We start from the raw sequence: 27,300 nt of genomic DNA, 5'->3' as shown, positions 1-27,300 counted from the left end.
CTGATCCAAGTGTTAGGAGTCAAAAATTCAGTGATATAATCATGAATTCAAAGTATAAAAGAACTGTGCAGGCTAGTGTTTTGTCAAATTGACATACGCTATAGTTACCTGGGAAGAACCTTAACTGAGAAAATGCCTCCAATCAGATGGCCCATAAGCAAGTTTATAGGGCATTTTCTTGATCAATGATTGATATGGGAGGGTTCAACGCGTTATGAACAATGCCACTTCTGGTGAGGTGGTCCCGGGTTATATAAAAAAGGTAACTAAGCAAGCCATGTGTAACAAACAAGTAAGCAACATTTCTACATAGCCTCGGCTATATAGTCTTACTTCCAGGTTCCTGCCTTAGGTCCCCAATGATAGACTGTAATCTGTAAACCGTAAGATAAAATTAAACCTTTCTTCCCCAAGTTGCTTAAGGTCACGGTGTTTATCATAGCACTAGAAAGCAAACTAAGACAAAAAATACTTGCCAACTTCAGCTAAAACCAGTACACTCGTTCTCTTAAAAGCAATGAGTTGTCCCCACTGAGAAGATGGCAGCAGAGACAGATAATCATCTTTGGAAGAAGTGCTTACCTAAGAGATGGCCTAGATATTTTAACTCTGGGTTTCCTATAGCTTTGAAAGAACAAATAGGTAAAAAATTATAATTTGCATGGAAAAAACTATCAGGAAAAATAATATATAGATATATTTTGGTCTATTCATAAAATATTAAGGAATAGCTCATTTCTACAAGATTTGGCTTCCACTGTAGTACAAGGTCCCAACAGATCATAAGCTGGATATTATAAAAAGCTTTCAGAAAACAAAAAGTACTATCTTATCATTGTAGAAAGCTATGATCTATGGCCCTGGTTGTTGTGATTTAAAAAAAAAAAGCAAGCTAAGGAAAAATAAATATAACTAAAACAAAAATGATTACTAAAACAGAGATTAATACATAAAATCAAGGTTGATTCTAGAAATGTCACAATTGGTGGGGTACATATTTATTGAGACTATAAAGGCTACAAAAATAAGGAAAATTTACTTTTTACTAAAGTATGTTTCAACTCTGGCTATGAAAAAAGTAGGTTATAACAAATAGAAGCCTCACTATAATGAGAAAATACTAAAAACAACCCATCAAGATCAAAACAAGTTATAAAATAAAATAAAAAAGATAACATACCTCCTTCAGTTGATCAGCACTTCCCCATGATGCAGAGCGCTGATGGGATCGTTTTTCTGCTCCCTCCTCTGCCCAACAACTAGGTGTCTTTAAAAAAACAAAAACAAAAACAAATAGAAATGTAAGAAACAGTAATAATGCTATCACCAAATTTCAAACAACTGAAAAACAATTCCTAGCACTACTAAAATCTTTTAAATGTTGATTAGACTAGATTAATCTAAGATTTCTGAGTCATCTAGCTTAAAAAAATCATTTGATATCTTCACATCAGCATTAATAACATAGTTATCAAAATCAAATAAAACTGTGACTGAGCTTTTAAAGAGAACAAATGTAAGCAAAAGTTTCTGTCCTGCCTGGTCCCCCAGCTGTTCAGTCCCAAAGACACACACAGAGACTATATTAATTCAACACTGTTAGGTCAATGGTTCAGGCATATTCCTAATAGAAATTAACCCATTTCTGTTAATCTATGTATTGCCACAAGGCTGTGACTTACTGGTAATGTTCTGCCATCTTTCTCCTTCAGCTGTTACATGGTGTCTCTTTGACAACACCTACTCTCTCTCTACATCTCTGTTCTGATTTCCTGCCTGGCTTAACTCTGCTAAGCCATTGGCTGAAACAGCTTTATTCATCAACCAATAAAAGCAACACATATACAGAAAAATATTCCACATCATCTCCCCTTTTCTGTCAAAAAGGTTTTAACTTTAGCATAGTAAAATTACATATATAAAACAGTTATCAATCAAGAATTAGAGTTACAATATTTAGTCTATTTACATTTGGCAAATTAAGGAAAATACTCTATCATATTTTGTTGTATGTCACCATTACCTGACCTCTAGTGGCTTTGGTTTTACCTCTGGTCTTCAGGCAAGATTTATTTATTAAAATACCCATAATATACTACTATACACAAATTTTAAAAAACAATTTCTACTAAAAACAGACAGATGACAAGCAACTTTTAGAAATATTTGTATTGTAGACTTATATAACAAATTTCTAACCAGGTCAATTTTACTAAAAGAAGGAGAATAAACAAGAATATCTTTGGAGCAAAGTATTAGGCATCTTCATTTACAAATGCAGTTATTTAAAAACCTAATAGAAAAGGATTACAAACAAATATAAATATATTGACTTGTCCAGTCTTTTTAAAAACTAAGCTACATATCAGTCATTTTCACTAAAATATAATTTTCAATTATTTAATCATTAATAAATATTAACGAAAGTATAACATTTAATGTCACATACTTCCATAAAGTTTTAAGAACCTGAGGAGTTATAAAAAAATTGTTATACCCCAATGTAACATATGAGAAAGCCTAGTATAATACTAATTAGAGAAAGTAAAAACTAGGAGACAGATAATAGGTAATAATTACCACAAAAAACATGTGGCAATAAAAAGCTTTTTGTATTGAATGCTAAACACATGTTTATGCTGAGACTTTACTTAAGAATCTCCATGTGACAAAGAAGCAATCACTTGACTTTACATAGTTCAAAATACTATGAGCAACTTTAAAACAATTACTACCTGTTAAAGTAGTGGCAATTTTCCAAAACCAAACTAATGACAACTGAATACAACTGGATACAGGAAAGAAAATCTGCTTAAAGGGTTCAGTGTTAAAGGAAGTCATTTAGTCAGCTGACAAAATATTTTATTCAACTAGCAACTGCAAGATTAAGAAATGATATATTTAATATATTGAAAATTATTAAAATTTCCCATGTTCAATTCTAGATACGACAACATGAAAATAATTTAATCAACAAATAACAGTATTTTTAATAATTTTCACAGAATTATTCCTGTAATACCACATTAGTCAAAATTTTCAGGTTTTGCATGACTTAACACTTTTATATTTCTTTCAAGTAGCACTCTTTTCTCTCTCTCTTCTCTCTGTCTCTCTCTCTCTCACACACACACACATGTACATACACAGACACACAAAGATTACAATATCTATAAATCAAAAGCTCAATCTCAGGAAAAAGGTGAGGCAAAAGTTTAGTACTGTCCATGAATAGGCTACAGAAGTAACAAAGGGTAAATAAATTTAATTTGTAAATAAATCCTAAATTGTTATATGTTGAGTATTTCAGAAATGTTTAAAACTTATAAATAGACAAATAAATGGACAAAGTAGAGGTTCTTTCCTTTGGTATCAATAAGACACAAGGTACAACTGCCATTTTTTTGTCTACTATCTATAGAATAAAATTATAGAAGTGCTACTTGTAGCTTTGTTTCTAGATACTACTAAAAATGTTTAATAAAAGGGTTCAATGGCCAATAAATTTGGGGGAAGTCATACATGCTGCATCTTTCTACTCCACATACAATGCAATTTAGCATTTTAAAAACTCAAATACAAGTTGTTGTTGTTGTTTATTTAAAACATCTGCTTAACTTTTCCCTACTTACAAGTATACTCACTAACAACACGTAAGACATGTTATTGTTCCATAGATTTTTTGGAAACAGTCCTCAATAATTTCAATAATTTTACTTTTGTGTAGAACACCATGTTCTTTGGCCACTATACTTTAGGATATTTCTCTTTCTATCCAAACTGCTTCCACTATCAAGGAGGAGAAAAATAACCTTTTATGCATCTAAACAAATAAGCCTAAAAAAGTCTATCTATAAGAATACTGATAAAAAAGTACTCAAAATCCTCCACTTTGATACTAACCACTTATTTTCCTTGCTAGATTTTAATATATAATGCTTTTAAAATCTCTTATGCATGACAATGAGTACTATAGAACTACTAGATACTGCCAAATATTTTTCACACCATTCCCCAAACTCCTACTTAAGTCATAAAAAACAACCATGCCCAGATAATGACAAACTTAACAGCCAAAGGGGAAGTTTTCATAATAGAAACTCAGTCTCCCATGCTTGAATCTCTAAGTCTAAAGTACTATTTTTATTTGCAAAATTAAAAGAAGACATATAATAGTTGATTGAAAGAATTCTGACCTAGCAGTAATTATAGAATTCTAGAGCCATTTCATGATCTGAGGTAATCTATCATCTCTAAGCTTTTTCCTACCAGATCAGACTTACTGTTCATAACTGCATAATCAACTGTTGATACTATTAACAATATTTCTGAAATTTTCTTTAATATCATTGTATTTAACCTTAATGACAGTGAAATATTATATTCTACTACAAAAGCAGTTATTGGGCCTGGACAGACAGCTCAGTATTGCTTTTGAAGAGGATCTCAGTTCAGTTCCCAGTACCAACATGGTGGCTAACAATCATAGAAGTTAACAACTTTTCTTAAGTCCAGTTCCAGAGGATCCTATGAAGTCTTCGGGTCTCAGTGGGCACTGCACACTCATGATGCCCAGACATACATGTAGGCAAAAGCACCCATACACATAAAAAAATTAAATAAATAAAACAAAGGTAGCTAATGTTTACCAGTATCTTATGTTCTAGATAACTATGTTAGAACCTTAACATAAATTACTGTGCATAATCCTCACTGCAATAGCAAGTTATCCTCCAGCACCCAGAAACATAGAAACCTTTCCAGAAGGTTTACACTGTTCCTCTCATCTAAAAAATCAATCATTTACACATAATAAGCATTAGCATCTAAAGATACATAATGATTTCTTACATTATTTCTAAATTATGAGCTCATTCTAAACTATAATCCTATAAAGGAGTTGAACAGTAAGTAGGTCCATACCAAATTAGTCATGGTCCCAGTACAGAGAGAAATATTTTGTTTCTTTTAGGTATATTTTTAGCTATACTAAGGAAAAACTTAGGGTTACTTTCTTTTCTATTTTTTTAAAAAAGAGAACAAACTTTTTTCATTATACATACCAATCCAAGTTCCCACTCCCTCCCTCCCATTCTCTCCACTTATCCCCACATCTACTCCACAGAGAGGGTAAGGCACATTGCTTTGGGGAAGTTCCAGGGCCCATCCTACTATGTCTAGGCTGAGCAAGGTATCCATCCAAAGAGAACAAGTTCCCCAAAAGCCAGTACATGCAATAGGTATAAATCCTGGTCCCACTGCCAGTGGCCCCTCAGTCTGCCCCAGCTACACAACTGTCACCCACATTCAGAGGGACTACTTTGGACATATGCCTGTTCCGTCCCTGTCTCGCTGGAGTTGGTGAGCTCCCATTAGCTCAAGTAGACTGTTTCAGTGGGTGAACCCATCATGGTCTTGACCTCTTTGCTCATATTCTGATGCCTCCCACTCTTCAACTGGACCTTGGGAGCTCAGTCCAGTGTTCCAATGAGGGTCTCTGCATCTGTTTCTGGATGAAGGTTCTATGGTGATATTTAAGATATTCATCAGTCTGACTATAGGGCAAGTCAAGATTGGACCCCCTCTCCTCTACTGCTTAGTGGTCACAGCTGGGCTCATCCTTATGGATTCCTGGGAATTTCTCTAGAGCCAGGTTTCTTGCTAGCCCCACAATGGATCACTCAATCAAGATATCTCTATCCTTGCTCTCATCTCTGTCCTTCCTCCATCTCGACTATCCCATTACCTTAAGTTCTCCTCCCACCTCGCCTTCTCTGCTCCTCTTCCCCTTCCACCTTTCTCTTCTCCCCCAACTCCCACACTCCCAATTTTGTCAGGTGATCATGTCTATTTCGACTTTCCAGGTAGATCTATATATGTTCTTAGGGTTCAGTTTGTTACTTGGCTTCTCTAGGATCATGAACTATGGGCTCAATGTCATTTGTTTATAGCTAGTATCCACTTATGAGTAAGTACATACCATACTCATCTTTTTGAATCTGAATTACCTCACTCAGGATGGTGTTTTCTAGTTCCATCCTTTTGCACGCAAATTTCAAGACATCATTGCTGTTTTACCACTGAGTAGTACTCTAATGTGGAAATGTGCCACACGCTTTAATCCATTCTTCGGTTGAGGGCATATAGGTTGTTTCCAGGTTCTGGCTATTACACATAATGCTGCTATGAACACAGCTGAACAAATGTCTTTGTAGTATGATGGAGTATCTTTTGGGTATATTCCCAAGAGTGGTACTGCTGGAACCTGAGGTAGGTTGATTCCCAATTTTCTGAAAAACCGTCATACTGATTTTCAAAGTGGTTGCACAAATTTGCATTCCCACCAGCAATGGATGAGTGTTCCCCTTACTCCACATCCTCCCCAGCATAAGTTATCATTGGTCTTTTTGATCTTAGCCATTATGACAAGTGTAAAACGATATCTCAGAGTTGTTTTGATTTGCATTTCTCCTTAAGTGTCTTTCGGCCATTTGAGATTCTTTTGTTAAGAATTCTCTGTTTAGTGATGTACCCCATTTTTTAGTTTTGGGTTATTTGGAATTCTGATGTCTCAATTTCTTGAGTTCTTTATATATTTTGGAGATCAGTTCTTTGTCTGATATGGGGTTGGTGAAGATCTTTTCCCATTTAGTAGGCTGACATTTTGACTTATTTACTGTGTGTCCTTTGCTTTACAAAAGCTTCTCAGTTTCAGGAAGGTCCCATTTATTTATTGTTGCTCTTAGTGTCTGTGCTACTGGGGTTATATTTAGGAAGTGGTCTCCTGTGCCCATGCATTGAAGGCTACTTAACAGTTTCTCTTCTGTCAAGTTCAGTGTAGTCAGATTTATATTGAGGTTTTTAATCCATTTAGATGAGTTTTGTGCATGGGGTAGATATGAATCAATTTTTATTTTTCTACATGTTGACATCCAGTTATTCCAGTACCATAGCTGAAGATGCCTTCTTTTTTTCCATTGTATAATTTTAGCTTCTTTGTCAAAATCAGGTGTTCATGTGTGTGTATTAATATCCGGGTTCTTGATTCGATTTCATTGGTCAACCTGTTTTTATGCCATTACTATTTTCACTACTGTAGCTCTGTAATAGAGCTTGATGTCAGGAATGGTGATGCCTCTGGAAGTTCCTTTACTGTACAAGATTTTTTTGCTATCCCGAGTTATTTGTTTTTCCATATGAAGCTGATTATTGTTCTTTCAAGGTCTGTGAAGAATTGTGTTGGGATTTTGATGGGGATTGCCTGAGTCTATAGATTGCTTTTGGTAGGACTGCCATTTTTATTATGTTGATCCTACCTATCCAAGAGCATGGGAGATCTTTCCATTTTCTGCTATCTTCTTCAATTCCTGTCTTTAAAGACTTAAAGTTCTTGTCAAATAGGCCTTTTGCTTCTCTGGTTAGTGTTACTCAAAGATATGTTATGTTAAATCAAGACCAGGTGAACAATTTAAATAGACCTATAAACTGCAAGGAAATAGAAGCTGTCATCAAAACCCTCCCAACTAATAAAAGCACAGGGATGGGTAGTTTTAGTGCAGAATTCTACCAGAACTTCCAAGAAGAGCTAATACCTATACTCCTCAAAGTGTTCCACATAATAGTAACAGAACGAACATTGTCAGATTCTTTTTATGTTGCTACAGTTATCCTGATACCAAAACCACACAAAGACTCAACCAAGAATGAGAACTCCAGACCAATCTCACTCATGATCATAGATGTAAAAATACTCAATAAAATCCTGGCAAACTGAATCCAAAAACACATCAAAAAAATCATCCACTATAATCAAGTCGGCTTCATTCCAGATACGCAGGGATGGTTCAACATATGAAAATCTATCAATGAATCCATCATATAAATAAAATGAAAGAAAAAAACATATGATCATCTCATTGGATGCTAAACAAGCATTCAACAAAATCCAACACCACTCATGATAAAGGTCTTAGAGAGATCAGGGATACAAGGAACACGTCTAAAAATAATAAAAGCAATATACAGTAAGCCGATAGTCTGCATCAAATTAAATGGAGAGAAACTCAAAGCGATTCCTCTAAAATCAGGAACAATACAAGGCTGTCCACTCTCTTCATATCTATTCAACATAGTTCTTGAAGTTCTGGCTATAACAATAAGACAACGAAAGGAGATCAAGGGGATTCAAACTAGAAAGGAAGAAGTCAAACTTTCATTATTTGCAGATGATAAAATAGTATATATAAGTGACACCAAAAACTCTACCAGGGAACTCCTACAGCTGATAAATACATTTAGTAATGTGACAAGATACAAGATCAACTCAAAAAAATTAGTAGCCCTCCTAAATACCAATGATAAAGGGGCTAAGAAAGAAATCAGAGAAACATCACCTTTCATAATAGCCACAAATAACATAAAATATCTTAAGGATATTTTCATTCAAGTATATCATGTACTTTGATCATATTCACTTCCAAAATTTTCCAAGATCTGTATCTACTTTTATACCATACATACATGATTATAGATACATCTATTGAGTCTAGCATCCTTCTATGTGAAAAAACTTACAATAATTGTCTTTTTGAGTCTGACATTTCACTTAATGAATTTCAGTTCCATCCACTTCCATTCAAACAACATTTTGTTCTTTATGGCTAAATAAAATCCATCTTTATGGGTATACATACGTGTATCACATTTTGTCTACTTATCTGCTGATAAGCACCAAGAGTGATTCCATAACTTAGCTACTATTGTGATCACTGTTCTAATAAATAAGGACATGCAGGTCATCTCTATGATCTGTTGTCTTAGAGAACCAGTGAGTAGTAATGGTATCCTCAATAGTCACACACAGAAGAAAACTAAAACCCTATCTCTCATCCTATCAAAAAACAATTAAAAATGGACTGAAGACCATAATGTAAAACCTGAAACTATGCAACCACTGGAAGAAAACAGAAAAAGTACTTCAAGATATAGGACTAGGCAAAGACTTTCTGATGATAACTCTAAACAGTACAGGAAATAATACAAAAACTGACAAACTTGGAGGGAAGTGGTGAAGAGACAGCTTAGTCAGTAAGAGTTTGTCCCACAAGCATGATGATCTGAGTTCAACTCCTAGAACCCATGTAAGAGCTGGGCATGGTGGTAGGGTTGTAACCCCATGCTGCAGAGGGGAAGGTCACTCCCTGGAATTCCTTGGCCAGGTGGTCTATACTAATAGGTAAATTCCAGTCCAATGCCAGGCAGTGGTGGCACACACCTTTAATCCCAGCACTCAGCAGGCAGAGGTAGCAGGCTCTCTGCGAGTTCAAGGCCAGCCTGGTCAAAAGGGATAGTTCCAGAACAGTCTCTAAAACTAAAGAGAAACCCTATCTCAAAAAACAAACAAACAAACAAACAAAAATTTCCAGTCCAATGAGAGATGCTGTCTCAAAAAACAATGTAGACAGTGTCTGAGGAATAACACTCATATGCTGACTTCTAGCCTTCACACATACATCTAGTCACACTTTCATGTTTACACACACCCACTCCCACATGCATACACACACATGCGCAAATGCAGAAGTAACAAGTGAAATTACAGAAAACGAAGAACCTTCTATACAGCAGATAATAACAGTGTAAAAAGACAGCCCAGAAAATGGGAGCAATATCTCTGCCAACTATATAGCTGACGATTAATATGTAGAACATAAAAACTACTCAGAAAGCTAAATATTAAAAACCAAGCAATTGCTGTTACTTAAGGACATTTCAACAGAAAGCCCTTGAGCAAGGGCACGGGACACCCAAATGGCTCTATCAACTGTGACTTTGGGTCAAATAAATTTCTGATCTAACTGGTAAACTGAAGGAAGGCTCTCTACTCTTAATTATTATTAAGGTACAGTCACCTATTCCTTTGATTTCCTACACAAGTTCTTTTTAGGTAAAGGGGGAAGAGGCTAGATATTTTAATATTGCTTCAAAGAATGAATGAATATATCTTAATTCAGAATAGTAATTTTACTGTGTGATGACTACAGCCAACTGTTAAATACTTATTCTCAAAGACAGACTCCCAGAGAAGGCTGCTGATGGAAAATCATGAAGCTCCCTATACAACAGATTAATGAGATTAAAAAATAATAAAATGCTAACTATGTACCTTTTAGCACATTAATGTTCCATAGCTTTACTAAAAGTAATTCTAAATAATAATTAAAATATTTAAAATAGTAAAATTCTATATAAGAAGAACATCACCTAGAAAATGGGCACACATACACACAAAAATTTCATTCAAGATTTTGTTCTTTGGGGGTTTTTGTTGTTGTTTGAGACAGGGTTTCATTATGTAGCTCTGGCTGTCCTAGAACTCTCTTTGTAGACCAGGCTGACCCTGAACTCAGAGCTATGCCTGCCTTCACCTGAGTGTTGGGATTAAAGGCTTACACCATTACATCCAGGGTCGTTCAAGATTAAACAACCCATTTCTTATTTTTAAGAGATACAAGTTTTAGTGGGGTTGTTTGTCTGAGATAGGGTTTTCCTATATTGGCAAAGCTGTTCTTAAACTTCTAAGCTCAAATGAGCCTTCTGCAAATGCCTGGCTCAAAGAATACATGCACTGAAATTTCTTTCCCATATAACCAAAGGAGATAAAGAATCATGATGAAAATTGAGATTTTTTTTTCTAAAGTACTATACTCTATAAACATACTAGGCTAGTAAATGTCATAGATCAAAGTTCTTTCAAATTCACGTAATAAATAATTCAAATTGTTTTTACACCATGCTAGAACACAATGGAGGGAAATCTTGCAAGACCTTTTCACAAAGCAAGCATAAACTAGCCTTAGTATTACCTCACAAAAAAAGAACAAAACTTTAGAACTTAATAATGAACTTCTTAATATTTAATATCATAAATAATGTATGCTATTGTATATTTACTTTAAGTTTCTGTAAACAATGCATTTATCTAGAAATGTTAATATTCAACCAAATAATAGTATATCAATGAAATTTACTACAGCTGGGATGTGGCATAGGTGAACTTTCTGTCTTTCGTGCTTGAGATAATGTGTTCATCTCCACCATGGAATAATTAATTTTGAAGGGATATTTTATTATAGAATGCTGTAATGTATAACGGTGAAATGGCATTTGTTATATAAGCAACCATTCGTAATATGAACAATCACTCATGAATAAAACAAGAAATGAAATTAGTAAAATCAGAATATAATATAATACTAGAAATATTATACATCAACCATACTATGTCACAGCGAAATAATACCCACTGAATAAATTTGCTTAGAGACAAGAACAATATTTGCTAGCATAATCAGTAGTCTGAATGGTTGAGAATATTAACACAGCACACAATTCAAAGAAAAGACAAACAATGAATGGGTAAAAAGAAAACAAAATTGTTCTTTATATGATCATATGCCTGGAAAGCTAAAGAAAAGTATCTAAAAATTTATCAGAAATGATAACATTATATTTGGATACAGTACAAATAAATTAGAAAGTAATCAAAGGCCTGAATTACAATAGCAGATGATAAAAGAAAATACTAAGCAATATAAGCTTAACAAGAAATTGATTGATTTTAAAAGAAGATTTGAGGTTTTTGTTCTAAAGGATAATAACAATTTAATAAACAGATAATTCTTTACTTGGGTAAGAGTTAATATGGGAAAGTTGATAGTTTCACAGCAATATTATAGCAGAAAATAGTCTAAGATGAATTTAATAAAACTGAAGTCAGCCATAAAGTCAAGGCAGAATGTCTAGGATCATCAATCAAAAAGTTACAGTATAAAATAGTTAGATCAGCATGTACATATTTATTTTATTTCTACAGGCACAAAATTTCTCAAAGCACGTGCATCTACCCACTACCACACATAAAAATTGTATTAATAATGATTAGTTAAAGAGGACTCACTAGTTGGCTGCTATTACTCATACTCATCTAAAGTACAAGGACCATTCTGACCCTAAAAGGCCCTACTTACTAAACAAAATTGATAAAACCCAGGAACAAATAACTTGAAGTAGTATTACTGTTTCAATACAGATGAATTAAATACCACGAGAAAAGTATGGAAAGTCTGTTAATGCATTCCTGTGAGAAAGGAACATTTGTGGGTTTAATGAGATATTTCAACAGCATGGTGGAATCACCCTGTGACAAGTGGTAAGGGTGGCATCCAAAGTGAAAATTCTCACTTAATGCTGGGTGACTTGTTTCTTTATCAAGACACATGTAAAAAATGTTGTATCCATTATTTTGTTAGAACACATCTAATTTGAGATGATTCACATTTTTGTTTAAAAGGAGGTGGTATCAGTGTCTCTTAAAACTTGAACACAGGCTATCAAATGGAATCAGCTACAGACCAGTAACATACCAAGTCCAAGCCCATATTTGGATGGATTACTCGCACAGAGAAAATTACCTCTACTAAATGAGAAAAAAGATCAAAGTAAAGCCCAAAGGTGAACAGGACAGTAAACTATTAAGACTTTTTTTTTAAGTTTAAATAAGATTAAGGAAAAAGTAAATTTAAGCTAACAAAACTGGTTGGGGCACAACTTCTAGTAAGTTCTTTATCTTTTTCATTCACTTCTTTTTGATACTGGTTTTATGTTCACACTGAATTTTTTCAAGTGTTTAATTAAAATAAGTAATATGCTCCAAAAACCCTGTAAAATGGTATGAAGTGGTTATACACTGCATCACAGTACACTGATTATAAGATAGCACAAATAGCTTAGAACTCTAAAGTATTTTCCTGCTCATATCACAAAGATTAGGTCAGTAAGAATTTTATGCCTTATAGCAGCATTATTTGTAATAGCCAGAACCTGGAAACAACCTAGATGCCCTTCAGTGGAAGAATGGTTGAAGAAAGTGTGGAATATATACATGCTAGAATACTACTCAGCGGTAAAAAACAATGACATCTTGAATTTTGCATGCAAATGGAGGGAAATAGAAAACACCATCCTGAGTGAGGTAACCCAGGCCCAAAAAGATGAACATGGGATGTACTCACTCATAATTGGGTTCTAGCCATAAATAAAGGACATCGAGCCTATAATTCGTAAAAATCCTAGAGAAGCTATATAAGAAGGTGAACCCAAAGAAAAACATATAGTTATCCTCCTGGATACTGGAAGTAGACAAGATTGCCGGACAAAAAATGGGAACATAGGGGTGGGGTGGGATGGGGGGAGGGGGGATGGGGCGAGAAAAGTGTGAAGTGGAGGATGGGAAGAGCTTGGGGGAATAGGATGGTTGGGATATAGGAAGGGTGGATATGGGAACAAGGAATTATATATCTTACTTAAGGGAGCCATTCTAGGGTTGGCAGAGGCTTGACTCTAGAGGGGTTCCCAGGTGTCCAGGAAGACGCCCCCAGCTAGGTCCTTGGGCAGCTGAGGAGAGGGTGCCAGAAATGGCCAAATCCTATTGCCATACTCATGAATATCTTGCATATCACCATAGAACCTTCACCTGGCATTGGATGGAGAAAATGACAGAGCCCCACATAGGAGCACCGGACTGAGCTCCCAAGGTCCCAATGAGGAGCAAAAGGAGGGAGATCATGAGCAAGGAAGTCAGGACCGTGAGGAGTGCGTTTACCCATTGAGACGGTGGGACAGATCTAACGGGAGACCACCAAGTCCAGTTGGAATGGAACTGATGGAACAGGGGACCAAACCGGGCTCTCTGAATGTGGCTGACGGTGGAGGAGGACTGAGAAACCAAGGACAACGGCAATGAATGTGAACTCTACAGCATGGACGGGCTCACTGTGAGCCTTAACCTTCACCTGGCGATGGATGGAGATAGAGACAGAGCCCCACATTGGAGCACCGGACTGAGCTCCCAAAGTTCTGATGAGGAGCGGATGGAGAGAGATCATGAGAAAGAAAGTCAGAACCATGAGGGACGTGTTCACCCACTGAGACGGCAGGACAGAACTAATGGGAGACCACCAAGTCCACTTGGAATGGGACTGATGGAACATGCGACCAAATCGGACTCTCTGAGGGTGGCTGATGGTGGAGGCTGACCGAGGAGCCAAGGACAATGGCGATGGGCTTGGTCTCTACGACATGGACAGGCTCTGTGTGAGCCTTGTCAGTTCGGTTGCTCACCTTCCTGGACCTGGGGGGAGTTGGGAGGACCTTGGACTCAACATAGTGTAGAGAACCCTGATGGCTGTTTGGCCTCAAGAGGGAGGGAGTGGGGGTGTGGGTGGAGGGGAGGGGAGGGAAGGGGGAGGAAGAGGGGAGGAGATGGCAATTTTTAATAAAAAATAAACTGGAAAAAAACATTAATTGATGAAAGATAATACTATATTTTTAAGGTATATACTGTCCCTTTTCCCTTTGACTTTACTGAATATAATGCCAGCACATGTAAACAAATAATGTCTAATTAATTAGTAAATTAATCTTTGCAAAGCATTTCTAATGATTGGATTTGTATCAGAAAGCCATTGTAAACAATTGCAAATTAAGGGACTCAATCCTTTTGCATTTGACATAGAACTTAGGTCATAGTCTAAGGGGAGTACAAGTGCTTTATTTCTTTTTGTTTTCTATAAGTCATCAACAATTGCCTTCTTAAAGCTTAGCTGTATACTTTATTGACTTTTAGCATATGGAAGATATATATTTCTCTGTACTTTGATGCTAACTTTTTGTGATCTTACTGTGGCCTCTAATTTTTACCTTAAATTAAACAGTTCAAAGAGCAAAAAAAAAAAAAAGAATTTTATGCTTCTCAATTGCCACTCGGTGACCCAGATGGATGGAGTAGCAATGGACACTGGTAATGTCACTTGCCAGAAAAATATATACCAGCTCTTTAAAGCAAACAGCCATAATCATTAGTATACCTGGGAAATCACAGGAAATACCTTCCATTATTGCTGCAGACTGTTTTCACTGTTTGTCTACTTTACTAATATTTACACATACATATTAACATTACTATGTATAATATTAATACATACTAATATTACACACATACATTTTCAAACACAAGTTTAAAATAAAATGAGAGATTATACTTCACACTATGGAGCAAAGACTGAGAAACTGTTCCTATTGCTTGAATATAGTAACCTTAACTCCAAGTTCATTAAAATATTTAGATTTATTTATTTTTATTTTATATGAGTATTATATCTACATGTATGTCTCCCCATTTTGTGTCTGGTGCCTGTGAATATCAGAAAAGGGTGTTAGATGCCCTGAATCTGTAGTTACAGATGGTTGTAAGCCACCGAGTGAGTGCTGGGAACTGAACCTGCACCCTTTGCAAGAACAAGTGCTCTTAACTGCTGAATCATTTTTTAACCCCAAATTTTAAAAGGTTGTATTTTTTTCTCTAAAAAGCATTACACTTCGAAGACTAAAGGAAAAAGTTTCACAAAAGTTTACAAATGTTTTTAGTTCTTCTTTCTGCTGAGCTAAACTGGCAACAACCCATTTCTCCAGTGGCTTTCAAAATCAGTAAGCCTTATCTTTTAATGTTCAGATGAATATGTGACCATCTCAATTAGATATCAACTTTTAAAAATGTTTTATTTTCTTTTAGTAAGGGTCCCACTATGTAACCACGATGGTCTCAAATGTTCAGTCTTCCTGTCCCCAAGCTCCCAAGCACCAAGATTACACACACATACTATCCAAACTAGCTCAGGGGATGACAATTTTTTGTTCTAAAATATCTAAGAAATTTTTCAAATAGAAAAGTTAAAAACTGTGGTGTGGTTCAGAGGTCGTTCTTCTCTCCCAAGCGGAATACTATGGGTTCAATCTCAACTACATGTTGGGGCAGCTGGCCCAATCCCTGCGTTCAGGGGCGTGGCTGCTCCAGCGGGGTAGCATTGCCCTTTAAATAGGATTGGGGGCCAGAAGGCAGCCCCGTTCTTGGCGCTCGCCCGCGCTCTTCTGCTCCGTTGGACCCTTGGTTCTGTGAGTTCCCTTATCTCCCTTTGTATTAAAATTGAGTAATTATAAAAGGACTATTTTTGGTTATTTCCAATCTTCGCCGCTTCATCTGGCGCTCCCACGTGGGGCAAAACCCCGGGCAGCCAAGCCACCTGAAACCACTCGTATCCCACAGTCTGCTGCGGTCAGCAGATTCCTGCTCAAAATTCATAGGCGGGTGGAGCCGGCTCAACTTTAATTAAGCTGATTGAGCCGGAGAACGCATTTTTTTTTAAATTATTATTATTAACTGGTGATCTGAAGGAATAATTGATTTTTGTGAGTTATTGTTTTTCTTTTTTTTTAAAAAAAAAAACTATATGAGTGTTGATTCTTGTATATTGATATATTGAACATTATATGAGAGTATGATACTACCTCTGTTTGAAACAATTGTTATATTGACATTGTTTACTATATTGCAATGTACATCTCTACCTCTGATATTATTTATGTAATGACATTGTTTACCATATTGCACTGTACATTTCTACCTCAGATATTATTTATGTAAGGACCCTGTTTACATTTTGGAAATCATTGTCTTCATTTTTTTGCACAGTTGTCTATTCTATTAGTCTTACAGTTACATAAGTGTTGAGAATTATATGTTGGTCATATTTATATTTAGGACAATCAGGTTTTTTAGACACATAGAGGTTATATTTAGTATAGATAGCATAATCTTCAACCTCTTTGAAGAACTGTAGAACATGGCCTTTAATCTAACCTACAGTTTTGTATTTATGAGACACAATCACTCCTGGCAACAATGCTCTACTCCCGAGAGAACGTTGAGCACCAAAGACACTCCACTGGGAGTTTGTCTTCTACTTGGCAGAACTGGCCTTGGGGCAAAGAAAAGCCCATACCTCCATTACTGACTAAAGTACGAAATATCCATAAGTGGATAAAACAGAATTGTCTTATCTTGCCAAGACAGGATAGGATAGTTCTACTAAAGGTTCCTTGCCATTGTATAATGGTATGTCAGGTTTTTTCAGGCCTCAGCCAAAGTTGGTTGCCTCAACATTGCTATCAAGACTTCGTGTGGTTGCCCAGGTAGTCAATTGTCTCTGTCTTCTGTTGCACATTTTGGAAGTTTCTCGTTTGTGCTTCCTGGTTGCTTTGGTAATTTTACTCTCCTTCTCAGATCTTTGATGGGGTTGAAGATTAGATAATGGTAGCTACCTTCTAGATTATTTAGACTTCTCAAAGTAGAGTGATTAGAAAAATTCTTCGTTATATACTTCTCGCCTGATATTGTTTACTTTTTGTAATTTTATATAATCTGTTCCCATTGTATATAGTTGTATTTGGTTTCTGAATCTGTCTTATTTAGACAAAAAAGGGGAGATGTTGGGGCAGCTGGCCCAATCCCTGCGTTCAGGGGCGTGGCTGCTCCAGCGGGGTAGCATTGCCCTTTAAATAGGATTGGGGGCCAGAAGGCAGCCCCGTTCTTGGCGCTCGCCCGCGCTCTCCTTCTGCTCCGTTGGACCCTTGGTTCTGTGAGTTCCCTTATCTCCCTTTGTATTAAAATTGAGTAATTATAAAAGGACTATTTTTGGTTATTTCCAATCTTCGCCGCTTCAACTACAGCAACAACTCCCCGCCACAGACAACTCATAGATTCCTAATCAATATTTTCTATATGTGCTTTATCATGTATGTATTCATCTATCAAACCTTATTTTTAATCCATTTCAAAGTAGACAGTATCATACTTTATCTAGAAACAGCTCAGAGTTCACTATGTTTCTATAGCCTATTCTTAAGGTAGACAATCATATGGCAAAATACACATGCACATTAGTATAAACTTTGACAAATGCATTCACATCTAAACCTAAATATCTACACAGATGCACAATATTAAATTCATATGAGCACAATAACACTGTGGTTGTGAGAGGTTAGAGGCAAAGGCTGGAACAATTCTGGTCCAAAAGGCATCAAATTGCAATACAGAGAAGTAACTTCAAGCAATAAGTTGTTTCATAATGACTATGGCTAATAACATATTTCATATAGTCATGCATGCCATAATGACATTTTAGTAAATTTAGAAGGACCCATACAACAAGGATCCCATAAAAAGATTAATGGGATTGAAAACATTCTCACTGCCTAATCATAGTGCTTTTAACACGTTCACAAATATATTTCACATTTATGGTGATGCTGATGAAAACAAACATTACATTGTCCTGAGCTGTATAAACATACAGTATACATAACTATGTTCCATATGTAATAACTGATAATAAATTATTTAATTATATACTTAAAAATACAATGCTTTATCATGAGAGCGTATGCTTCAACATTCAAAAGAAAAACTTCTACTCAAACCAGCATGCTGTTCTGTCAACCTGAGCCTCAAACAGCTCTTCACCAAGAGGTAAGAAACCAGCAATTGGCTAACACAGTTTAGGTCTGCCTTCACTCTAAACACTCACACAATGATAAAAGTGCACAACACATTTCTTGGACTGTGTCTGTTGTTTGTTAAATGATGTATGGATTAAAAGAAAAACATTTTTAGTATCCAAATAAATTATATATTTAAAGGCCCACATTTTCTCTAGCCATTAATTATCAGGTAATTAAAACATAGCAATATGAAAAGAAGAAAATTTTATGAATGCCCTTTTAGAAGGGTAAGTCAAATATTTAATATCTATAGCAAGATGAGTACATACTACCTACCTAACTCACATTCATTAAGATTATTCCCACAGGAGTTCAAGAATCAATCAATAAAGAACAGACACAACACTAAAATTTTATATATTCCTCTCCTGCATCTTCAATTAAACTTAGAGATGCTTTGGGAGCAAGAGCATTACTTGGACAAGTGAGGCAAACACTAGATTAAATGCTATATAAATTAGTGGCCGTTTGAGAAGTGGTGAAGAAAAAACAAAGCCAGCTCAAGCTGGGCTCCAATCTCTTCACACCTAACAAGCCATGTAACCAACCATCAGCTAACTCTTCTAAGCCTTAAATTCATCATCTAAGAATTAAGCCTTATATTTAATTTTCCTTTTGAAGTCAAATTTTAAATAAATGACCTCTATCCAGACCCAGGAATGGCAAGCCCCCCTCTGTACCCTAAGATTTATTGGCAATTATTCTGACCCTATTCTAGACATATGGAATTTTGACCCTCAGTGACAAAGCACATACATACCCCAAGCCTACTAGTGTTGTAGGGAGATATACATGGGTCTATTTAGAACAAAACTACAGGAAACCTGACCTTCATAATCTGATAGGACCTACTTACTGGGTCTTACTTCCTCAGAGTATGAATAGAATTTAATTTTAAGGACGATGTGTGTGTGTGTGAGGGATGTATCCAAAATATCTATGATTGTAAAAAAGCATTTCAAATTACAGAATATAGTATGGGGCAAGAACAGAACAGTTTAGACTTTAGATGGGTTTGGGCCCATATGAACATATCCTGCCATATAACTCTGAGGAATCCCAGAATTTCCTGTTCAAACACAACTTTCTGGTCCCTATGAAAATTTATTTGTCAAAGGTGAGCTGTTTTTTTTGTTTGTTTGTTTGTTTGTTGGTTTTGTTTTTGTTTTTCGAGACAGGGTTTCCCTGTAGTTTCTAGAGCCTGTCCTGGAACTAGCTCTTGTAGACCAGGCTGGTCTCGAACTCAGAGATCCGCCTGCCTCTGCCTCCCGAGCGCTGGGATTAAAGGCGTGCACCACCACCGCCCGGCTTGGTGAGCTGTTTTTTATATAACTATATAATGTATACTATATAATGTGATACATGGGTGCTCATGTTTACCAAAGACCCTGAAAAATATCAAAAGTGGCTTTTCCTACAGCTAGTGTTAATACCTAAGGGGTTTATAACATTTGCCACACTTAAGTATCATATTAATGGTGTAACAATGCATTAGGTTTCAATATACCAATTGTGCAGATAAAAAGATGTGCAAAAAACTTAGAACTTTTCTTTACCTCTGCACTACTCTCCACTTCCCAATTTCTTAGCATTCTACCCAAACATAACATTAATTCTATACTTTCTAAGACAATGTGCCCTTAATCCAAGATCCTTATATTCTCTGTGACCTCTCTTTGGTATCAATCACTAATCTTTCCTAGAAATGTTTTCTCTTTTGGCTTCTAAGACTATATTATCCAGTTCTCTCTGCATTTCGTTCTTAAGGCTCCTGTTTCTCAGAGTTGTTTTAAAAGATAAATATTGTTTCTGGATAATGCCAGCACAAAGCATACGGTTAATAAACATGAGATTTTCTTGCCTTGGGGGGGGTATAATCTAAAAAGAACAGCAACTATTTTCAGCACCATGTCAGCTATTACACTAGGAAAGCCAGACACAATCTGTGTAAGAAATCTAGTTTTAATATGATTTAAATGCACGATCACAGGCAAATCGTTTTGCTTCTTTGAGCTTCTGCTTCCCATCTGAACTATACTGCAACATTCTTGTGAAACTTAAACAAGATACAGGTAATAAAACAAACAGTATATGGTATACAGTTAGTAAATGTTTGCCCCCTCTGCCTGTTTCCAAACAAATAGAACTTTTATCTTTCCAAAACTATGTTGAGTCATTCAACTTGTTTTCTTTTATTCTTTACATCTATACTTTATCATAACTGTGATTCCAATTCTTCTAGAATATGGTTCTCAGTCATCTCTGTATTTCTTTCTAAATGCCTAGGCCCAAGGTATACAAATTTTTTCTTCTGAGAATCCAACTGTATGCCATATCCTTTTCCTTGCTATAACAATAGAAAGCAAAAGATTGCAGCATTAAAAATTATGAGGCAGAACTAATGGGATTAACAATAAAAAAAAAGCAAATCATTTCAGTTTCCAAGCTTGCCTAACATAATGACAAAAAAAAAAAAAACCTGATAGGTAGGGTTTTCATAGACCATGTCCAAAATGTACTCTCCTGCATTCTTCCAATAAGAAACTGTATTTTTAAAACTATTAAGCTCCAAGTGTACTTATTCTGAATGCCCTTACATTTACATATTTACCTAATCTAATACCTACTATCTTCTATCCCTACCTGTATGATGTGTCCTTTATGCCCAATAACAATCACTTATATTTTTAATATACTTCATGACTTTCAAAAAACATTTAGGCTGGACAGTGGTGGTGCACACCTTTAATCCCAGCACTTGGGAGGCAGAGACAGGTGGATCTCTGTGAGTTCAAGACCATCCTGGTCTACAAAAGCTAGTCCAGGACAGCTTCGAAAGCTACAGAGAATCCCTGTCTTGAAAAACCAAAATAGTTCATGCTGCTAATAATCTAGAAGTTATTTTTCAAGACCTGTGCAAACTTTTCTTCGAAAAACAGATTTTCTAAAATGCTTCCCAGTCATTATCTTCATTTTATTATAGAACAATCTTTTTATTATAAAACAATCCTTAAAATGACAGCATGTCTCTAAAGTCATATAATATAGACTGAATTTACAAATATTAAGTAACTTAAAACTTCTATACCCAACTGAGAAAAATTATTATAATGCAACATATTTAAAACAAGGAATTTTTCTTTGGTTGGCTTTATTTCATATCCAGGATAATTTAATTGCATTCTAGTTTCAAAAATCAAAGAACTGGTTTTGCTTTGCTCATCTTACCTGAGTAGCTTTATCTTTCATGCATGAAGGGTAGTGAACATGAGGGTCCCGTGGCCACTGTCCTGTGAGGTAAGGTCCTGTTATCGCATCCAAAGAAGAGGTTCGCCTTATTGTACTAGAGGTTCGAATTTGTTGAGATTTTGGCCTGTCCACTAAAAAAGTGAAAAAAACATGATTAGAGGTCAGAGCATATTTTTAAATTAATAAACTTCAAAGTTTATAAATATTATTCCATCACTTTTTCAAGTAATATACAAACTCTTAATAACCCTCTTGTATAAGCTGATGAAAGTTATGGAGCCTTTTCCAAGGCAATATATTCGTGTGTGTGTGTGTGAAACATACCTTCTCACAAATCCTTAAAAGCCCAATCATTCTAGAGATCTGTAAACTATGCATCAGCTCTACTGTAACTCTAATTAAAATTCCATTATGCCTCATAAACTACAACTTTCGTTTATAAATGCCATCTCTGCATTTACTTCAGCTATATCTTACAATGGCTCCTTGGTACCATTGCTAAAATTAATTCCACGTATCATCTACTTTATGACATAAAAGATTTCCACAATTTGGTTTGCCTTTATCTCACTGTTTTTTATCTTGCTACTCTTCCACATGACTATCTAGAGTCATATAAGTAATTTGTATTTTTTTTTCAAAAAGTAGAACGTCACTGTCTCTGAACCCTGTATTTCCTCAGCCTATAATTCTGTCCTTCCAAGTTCATCTGACTCTTACTGATCTCTAACACCAGTTTAGATGTTAGGCATCAGACCAGTGCTGTGAAAGCTTGCTCAACATCCTGTTGTTGCCTTCCTTCTCTAGTTAAGAAATCCTCAATCCCCTCTGCTTTCATGGTACCCTAAATTTGTCTTACTCTCCCACCATAACATAATTTCAGATACTAACCAGAATGAAAGGAAGCTGATGTTCAATAATAGTTAATGAATTGATTCATGACCAAACAAATAACATTCACAAAGAACTTTATATTTTAATTCAACACTCTTATTTGTGAATGAAGAATTCAAAGCAGTAAAAAGAATTCATTTGTGTAATGAAATACAGCAAGGTGAAAGAGACGAGGAGAAAAGGACAGAGAGATCTCTGAACATTCTAGACAGTTCGATCAATTTGCTCCAACAACTTAATTCTCTTCCCCATTCAGGTAGCATAAATATCTATTGAAAATCAACATTATCACATGGAAAACCTAACATATAAAGAAATTAAAAGATTGACCATGTATCTACCACAAAAATCCTTACTATTAATATGGACCTATAATAAAGTTCAGGGCATTGGGAACCATCAAGTTCCTAAGACTCAGCCTTTACAGTCTTATTTTAAATCAGGAAGCACACTGTCCATATTACTAAAAATCAGAAAAAATATTTTAATTTGTCACTGTCATTTAGGTATCTTCTTGAAACCACAATACAATTAGTTTATCAAAATAGAGAAAAACTACTGTGTATACAGATGTTACATTATCTAGGCACTACCTTAGAAATGTAGCTTCTGTTTGACCTAAGGATTTTAAGAGAAAATCTAAAAATTACCAAATTCACTCTTTATTTTTATTACTTAATGAAAGTTTACTGTGCACAAAAGACAGAAAATCTAATGTTGTCTATTTCTACTGTTTGTAACCACCTGTAATTTGCTTTGTGAAGAAAATGATTAATTTTCCTGGGAAATAAAGATGCTACATTTAGCATTCAACTTATCAACTGAATTAAATAAAAATCTTGAGTAAAGAGTCATTTGATCTGTTTCTTAGCAAGGTACTCTAATTCTACTACTGAGTTCTAAAATTTTTCTTTTGGAAAAAATCCATACCTATATTTTTGTTCTTTACAATTTAATGCATGTCATTATTACTTATATGCACTGTAATTAAAATCTGCCTCATTTACAACTTTTTATTTTAAAATACCATCAAGCTAAACATTATGGCTCCAAACTTTGTCTTGTATGTTTATTCTCAGTATCATCTAATCAAATTTAATGTGTATGTTTTGTACACATAGACAAACTATCTGATCTGACTTTTTCTTGTAAAAAGTGAGTTTATCCCACAAATCCCAATTGTCATAGGCTTGTACTGTATTTTTTCCCATTTTCTAATGCTTCCTTCCTACTTGCTTTTTATTATGTTTTCCTTGTCCCTCTTTATTACCACCTCCTTTTAATTGTTTCCAGTACTTTTCCAAGTTTATAAAAACATTATTTACTAATTTCATAAACTGCAAAAAACAAAATGTATATCTTACAATTTAATGGCATGTCCTTCTTAAGGTTTATAAAAGTCACTTTATACTTCTTACATCAAAAAGAAACAGGATAAAAACAATTACTCCTTGAATGACAGACCCAATACTTAACAGTTGCTGCCCACTAATAAAGACACAGAAAATGAAAAGTAATGTGCTTCTTTCTCAGAAAGCTTTGTGCCTTTCTTTGAGGGAAACTCACAGTTCTGTCAAGAAGCTAAACACACTTTCAAAAGAATGTGCCTATCTTTCAAATTACAGCATATAGACTCTAGGTTAAAACTTCTTTTACTTTTTAACAATGCTTTGAACAATTTAAAGAATTGCTTCTCTTTATATAGAAACCCATGTTTCTTTCTCCCAAAGCTTCATGAGTTTATTTGAGGGAAACTCACGGTTCTGTCCTGTACTTAACCTACTCTAAGCTATTTGGAAGTTGTATCTAGTTTGTATGCTTTTCCAATTCTTTTTAAGCTGAATTATGTAGATCACTTGATCAGCATAAGACATTGGGGTTCAGTACCTATCACCTCTAAAAAGTAAAAAGTAAAAAATCCTCCTAGTCAGGCATGGTGGCACACACCTTTGATCCTAGCACTCAGGAGGCAAAGACAGGTGGAGTTCTGTAGGTTCAAGACCAGACTGCTGTATACATTGAGTTCCAGTACAGCCAAGACTACATAATGAGATCCTGTCTCAGAAAAGCAAACAGACAAACAAAAAACAGCAACCATAATAACAATCTCCAAATTTTATGGTAAATACAGATTTTAAAAAATTGCATGTGTGTGTGAACATGTGCTCAGATGTGTATGTGCACAAGTGTGCTGTCACACATGAAAAGGTCATAGGTTAATATGGAGTGTTTGTTTTCCTCAGCTGACAATGACAGTATTCTTCCATGAAATTGCCATAATGACTCCATTTATCAAATACAATTACAATCTGAGTTATCAAATAATTTATCATAAATAGCAAAACAATTTCAACAAACTCAACTATTCGTATTATTTAAACTGCCAATGAGTTGAGGTTTTGACTGCTTCAAGATCTAACCCTAGATGTCCTTAGATTTTATTAATTTGTATATATTTTCCACCAATCCCAGTTTTGATTTTAGCATAATCAATCCAACTTGCTAAGGTAATACAGCAGGATATCCAGCTAGTTTGCTCCCAACATTGTTCTCTTATTTTAGGAGCGATTACTGATAACCAGTAATTTTGAAAATCTGACATTTTAAGATAATCTCCAGTGGAAAGTTAACAAAATGGAATCTCTCCAAAAAAAAGTTTAAGAATGTTAGAAACATTAAGAACTTTAGCTATAGGGTAACATGATACAATTCACCATACCCTAAAAACAACACTTAGCAAGTAGTAAATATGTCTTATTTCTGAACATTATGCATAACGTAAAGCATACAATACATGGAGTTCTCCCATTCTTTATTAGACTCAGTCTGTTATCATATACTCATTTCAGTCTGAGCAAATAAAAACTATCAGTCCTCTAGGTTTAGACTTCAATCAAATCAAGATCAGCCAAAGCTGATGACAATGACACAAAGCATAAACTTAAATCATCTATATTTAGATCTTTAAATAGAGCTATCATTCCTAGAAGTATTGTATAGACAGTAATTCTATGAACAGCTGTCACAACAGCACCAATAAGAATCAACTACTTAATCCTTAATTCAAGAACTTTATTACAACTGCAAAGAATATAACATAAAAGTATTCAGCAACATGCTTAAGAAAACTAAGTACTAACATTATTTCTTCCCCTTATTTTCTATACCAAAATCACATCAGCATTTTAATACAAATACTAAACTAATAATACTAGCCAATAGAATCAGTAGTACATCATCTGTCATCTCAGTAACATATTCTTACATGGAAATAGGAAGCAGAGAAAGGAATATCTTCAAAGACTTTCTCATGCCAGCTAGCATACCTTATGTAACAAAGTGACCTTTCTCAATCAAGTTGAAAAAACTAACACCCGCGTTTTCCTCAGCCCTTCACAGACATGCCTTGGCACAAACACATATACAAACACAAGATCTGTTCTTGTTTTTCACCAAGCATTATTTGCCTATTAATACTAACTAACACTCAAGAGGCTGAGGAAGCAGGATCCTAAAGTCAGGATCCTGAGATACACAGCAAAATCCTGTCTAAGAGAATTTGGTAGAAGGAAGCTAAACATTTTTAATGAACTGTTCGGGTACCAGGTCACCCAAATTCTACAAAAGCTCAAAAGCCAATGGCTAGAAAACTGGAGCTAAATCTTTGGGATCCAGGTGTGTGTGTGTGTGTGTGTGTGTGTGAGAGAGAGAGAGAGAGAGAGAGAGAGAGAGAGAGAGAGAGAGAGAGAGAGAGAATACATATAAGGTTGACTCAACAGAACATCCTGCTACATAAAGGGCAACTAGTTTTTTTTGAAATTTGCAATGATATGCTAAACTTCTAGATCTAACTAATTTTAATAACCAAGTCTGCTCCTTCAAAAAAGTCACTTTCCAAACTAAACACTAGCCTTACAGCAAATTTTCAATAAAGAGCTCAGGCAAATACTGATGAACATTAGGAAGATGAAAGCTAAATAAAGATTTGGATAACACTAAAGATGTTTTGAAAAGCATACAGAAACATCTTTTGTTTTCTACACATGCATACATTTATTTATTCGTATAAAGGAGTTTAACTTGAGTTACCCTACACAAGGGATAATGCTCCAGAAGCTTTATGTTGCTAAATGCAAACCCCAATGCCAGGTTCAGATACATCATGATTGTAATGGCTAACCCAAAGACACCCTACCCCTGCAAAAAGAATTACAGGCTACTATCCCTGTTCTCAGGTGAAGACGAGAACTTGATAAGATACTATTGTTGAAGACATCACATTTTTGCTCACAGGACATGGAGAAATCAAGTGGGTACTGACCAAGAAGCTTCTTCATGCCAGATAGCTTTCATACTATCAGAAGGATCTGATGTAGGCTGCTGGGAGGAAGTTAGCAACAGCTTTACTCAACTGAGAACCTTGTGAACCACAATGACCAGTATGACAAGATATGCCCATGGGTGCAATAGTAGCATGAAATGTTACAATAGTAAACAGTTGCTTTACTATTTAAGTCAGATTTAAGACTCACTCCACAAAGGAAAAGCATTTCTAGTACTGTTAATCCAGCTAAGAACCCATGGTTGATGTTATTCACAGGTCACAGGGGATAAATCTATTCCTATTATTTTGTTAAAAAGACACAATATCAAACTGTCCTGTAAATTCATCTCTATGTACCTACAGATTAGTGCAGC

General features: G+C 35.3%; 1 protein-coding gene across 2 annotated transcripts in view; it reads right to left on the bottom strand.

Annotated features, from left to right (window-relative positions):
* Positions 1-27,300, bottom strand: part of Glcci1 (glucocorticoid induced 1) — an 84,677-nt gene that overhangs the window by 38,394 nt on the left and 18,983 nt on the right. For both annotated transcript variants that reach the window (XM_038319661.1, XM_038319662.1), the window contains exons 2-3: positions 21,688-21,839; positions 1,181-1,267 (exon numbers count right to left, since the gene is read on the bottom strand). In XM_038319661.1, the coding sequence (XP_038175589.1) occupies positions 1,181-1,267; positions 21,688-21,839 (239 nt within the window). The remainder of the gene's footprint in view (positions 1-1,180; positions 1,268-21,687; positions 21,840-27,300) is intronic.

Source organism: Arvicola amphibius, chromosome 2 (genome assembly GCF_903992535.2).
Source record: "Arvicola amphibius chromosome 2, mArvAmp1.2, whole genome shotgun sequence".
NCBI classification, from domain to species: Eukaryota; Metazoa; Chordata; class Mammalia; order Rodentia; family Cricetidae; genus Arvicola; species Arvicola amphibius.
The sequence above is the reverse complement of the archived record's forward strand: the minus strand, read 5'-3'. Positions and strand labels throughout refer to the sequence as shown.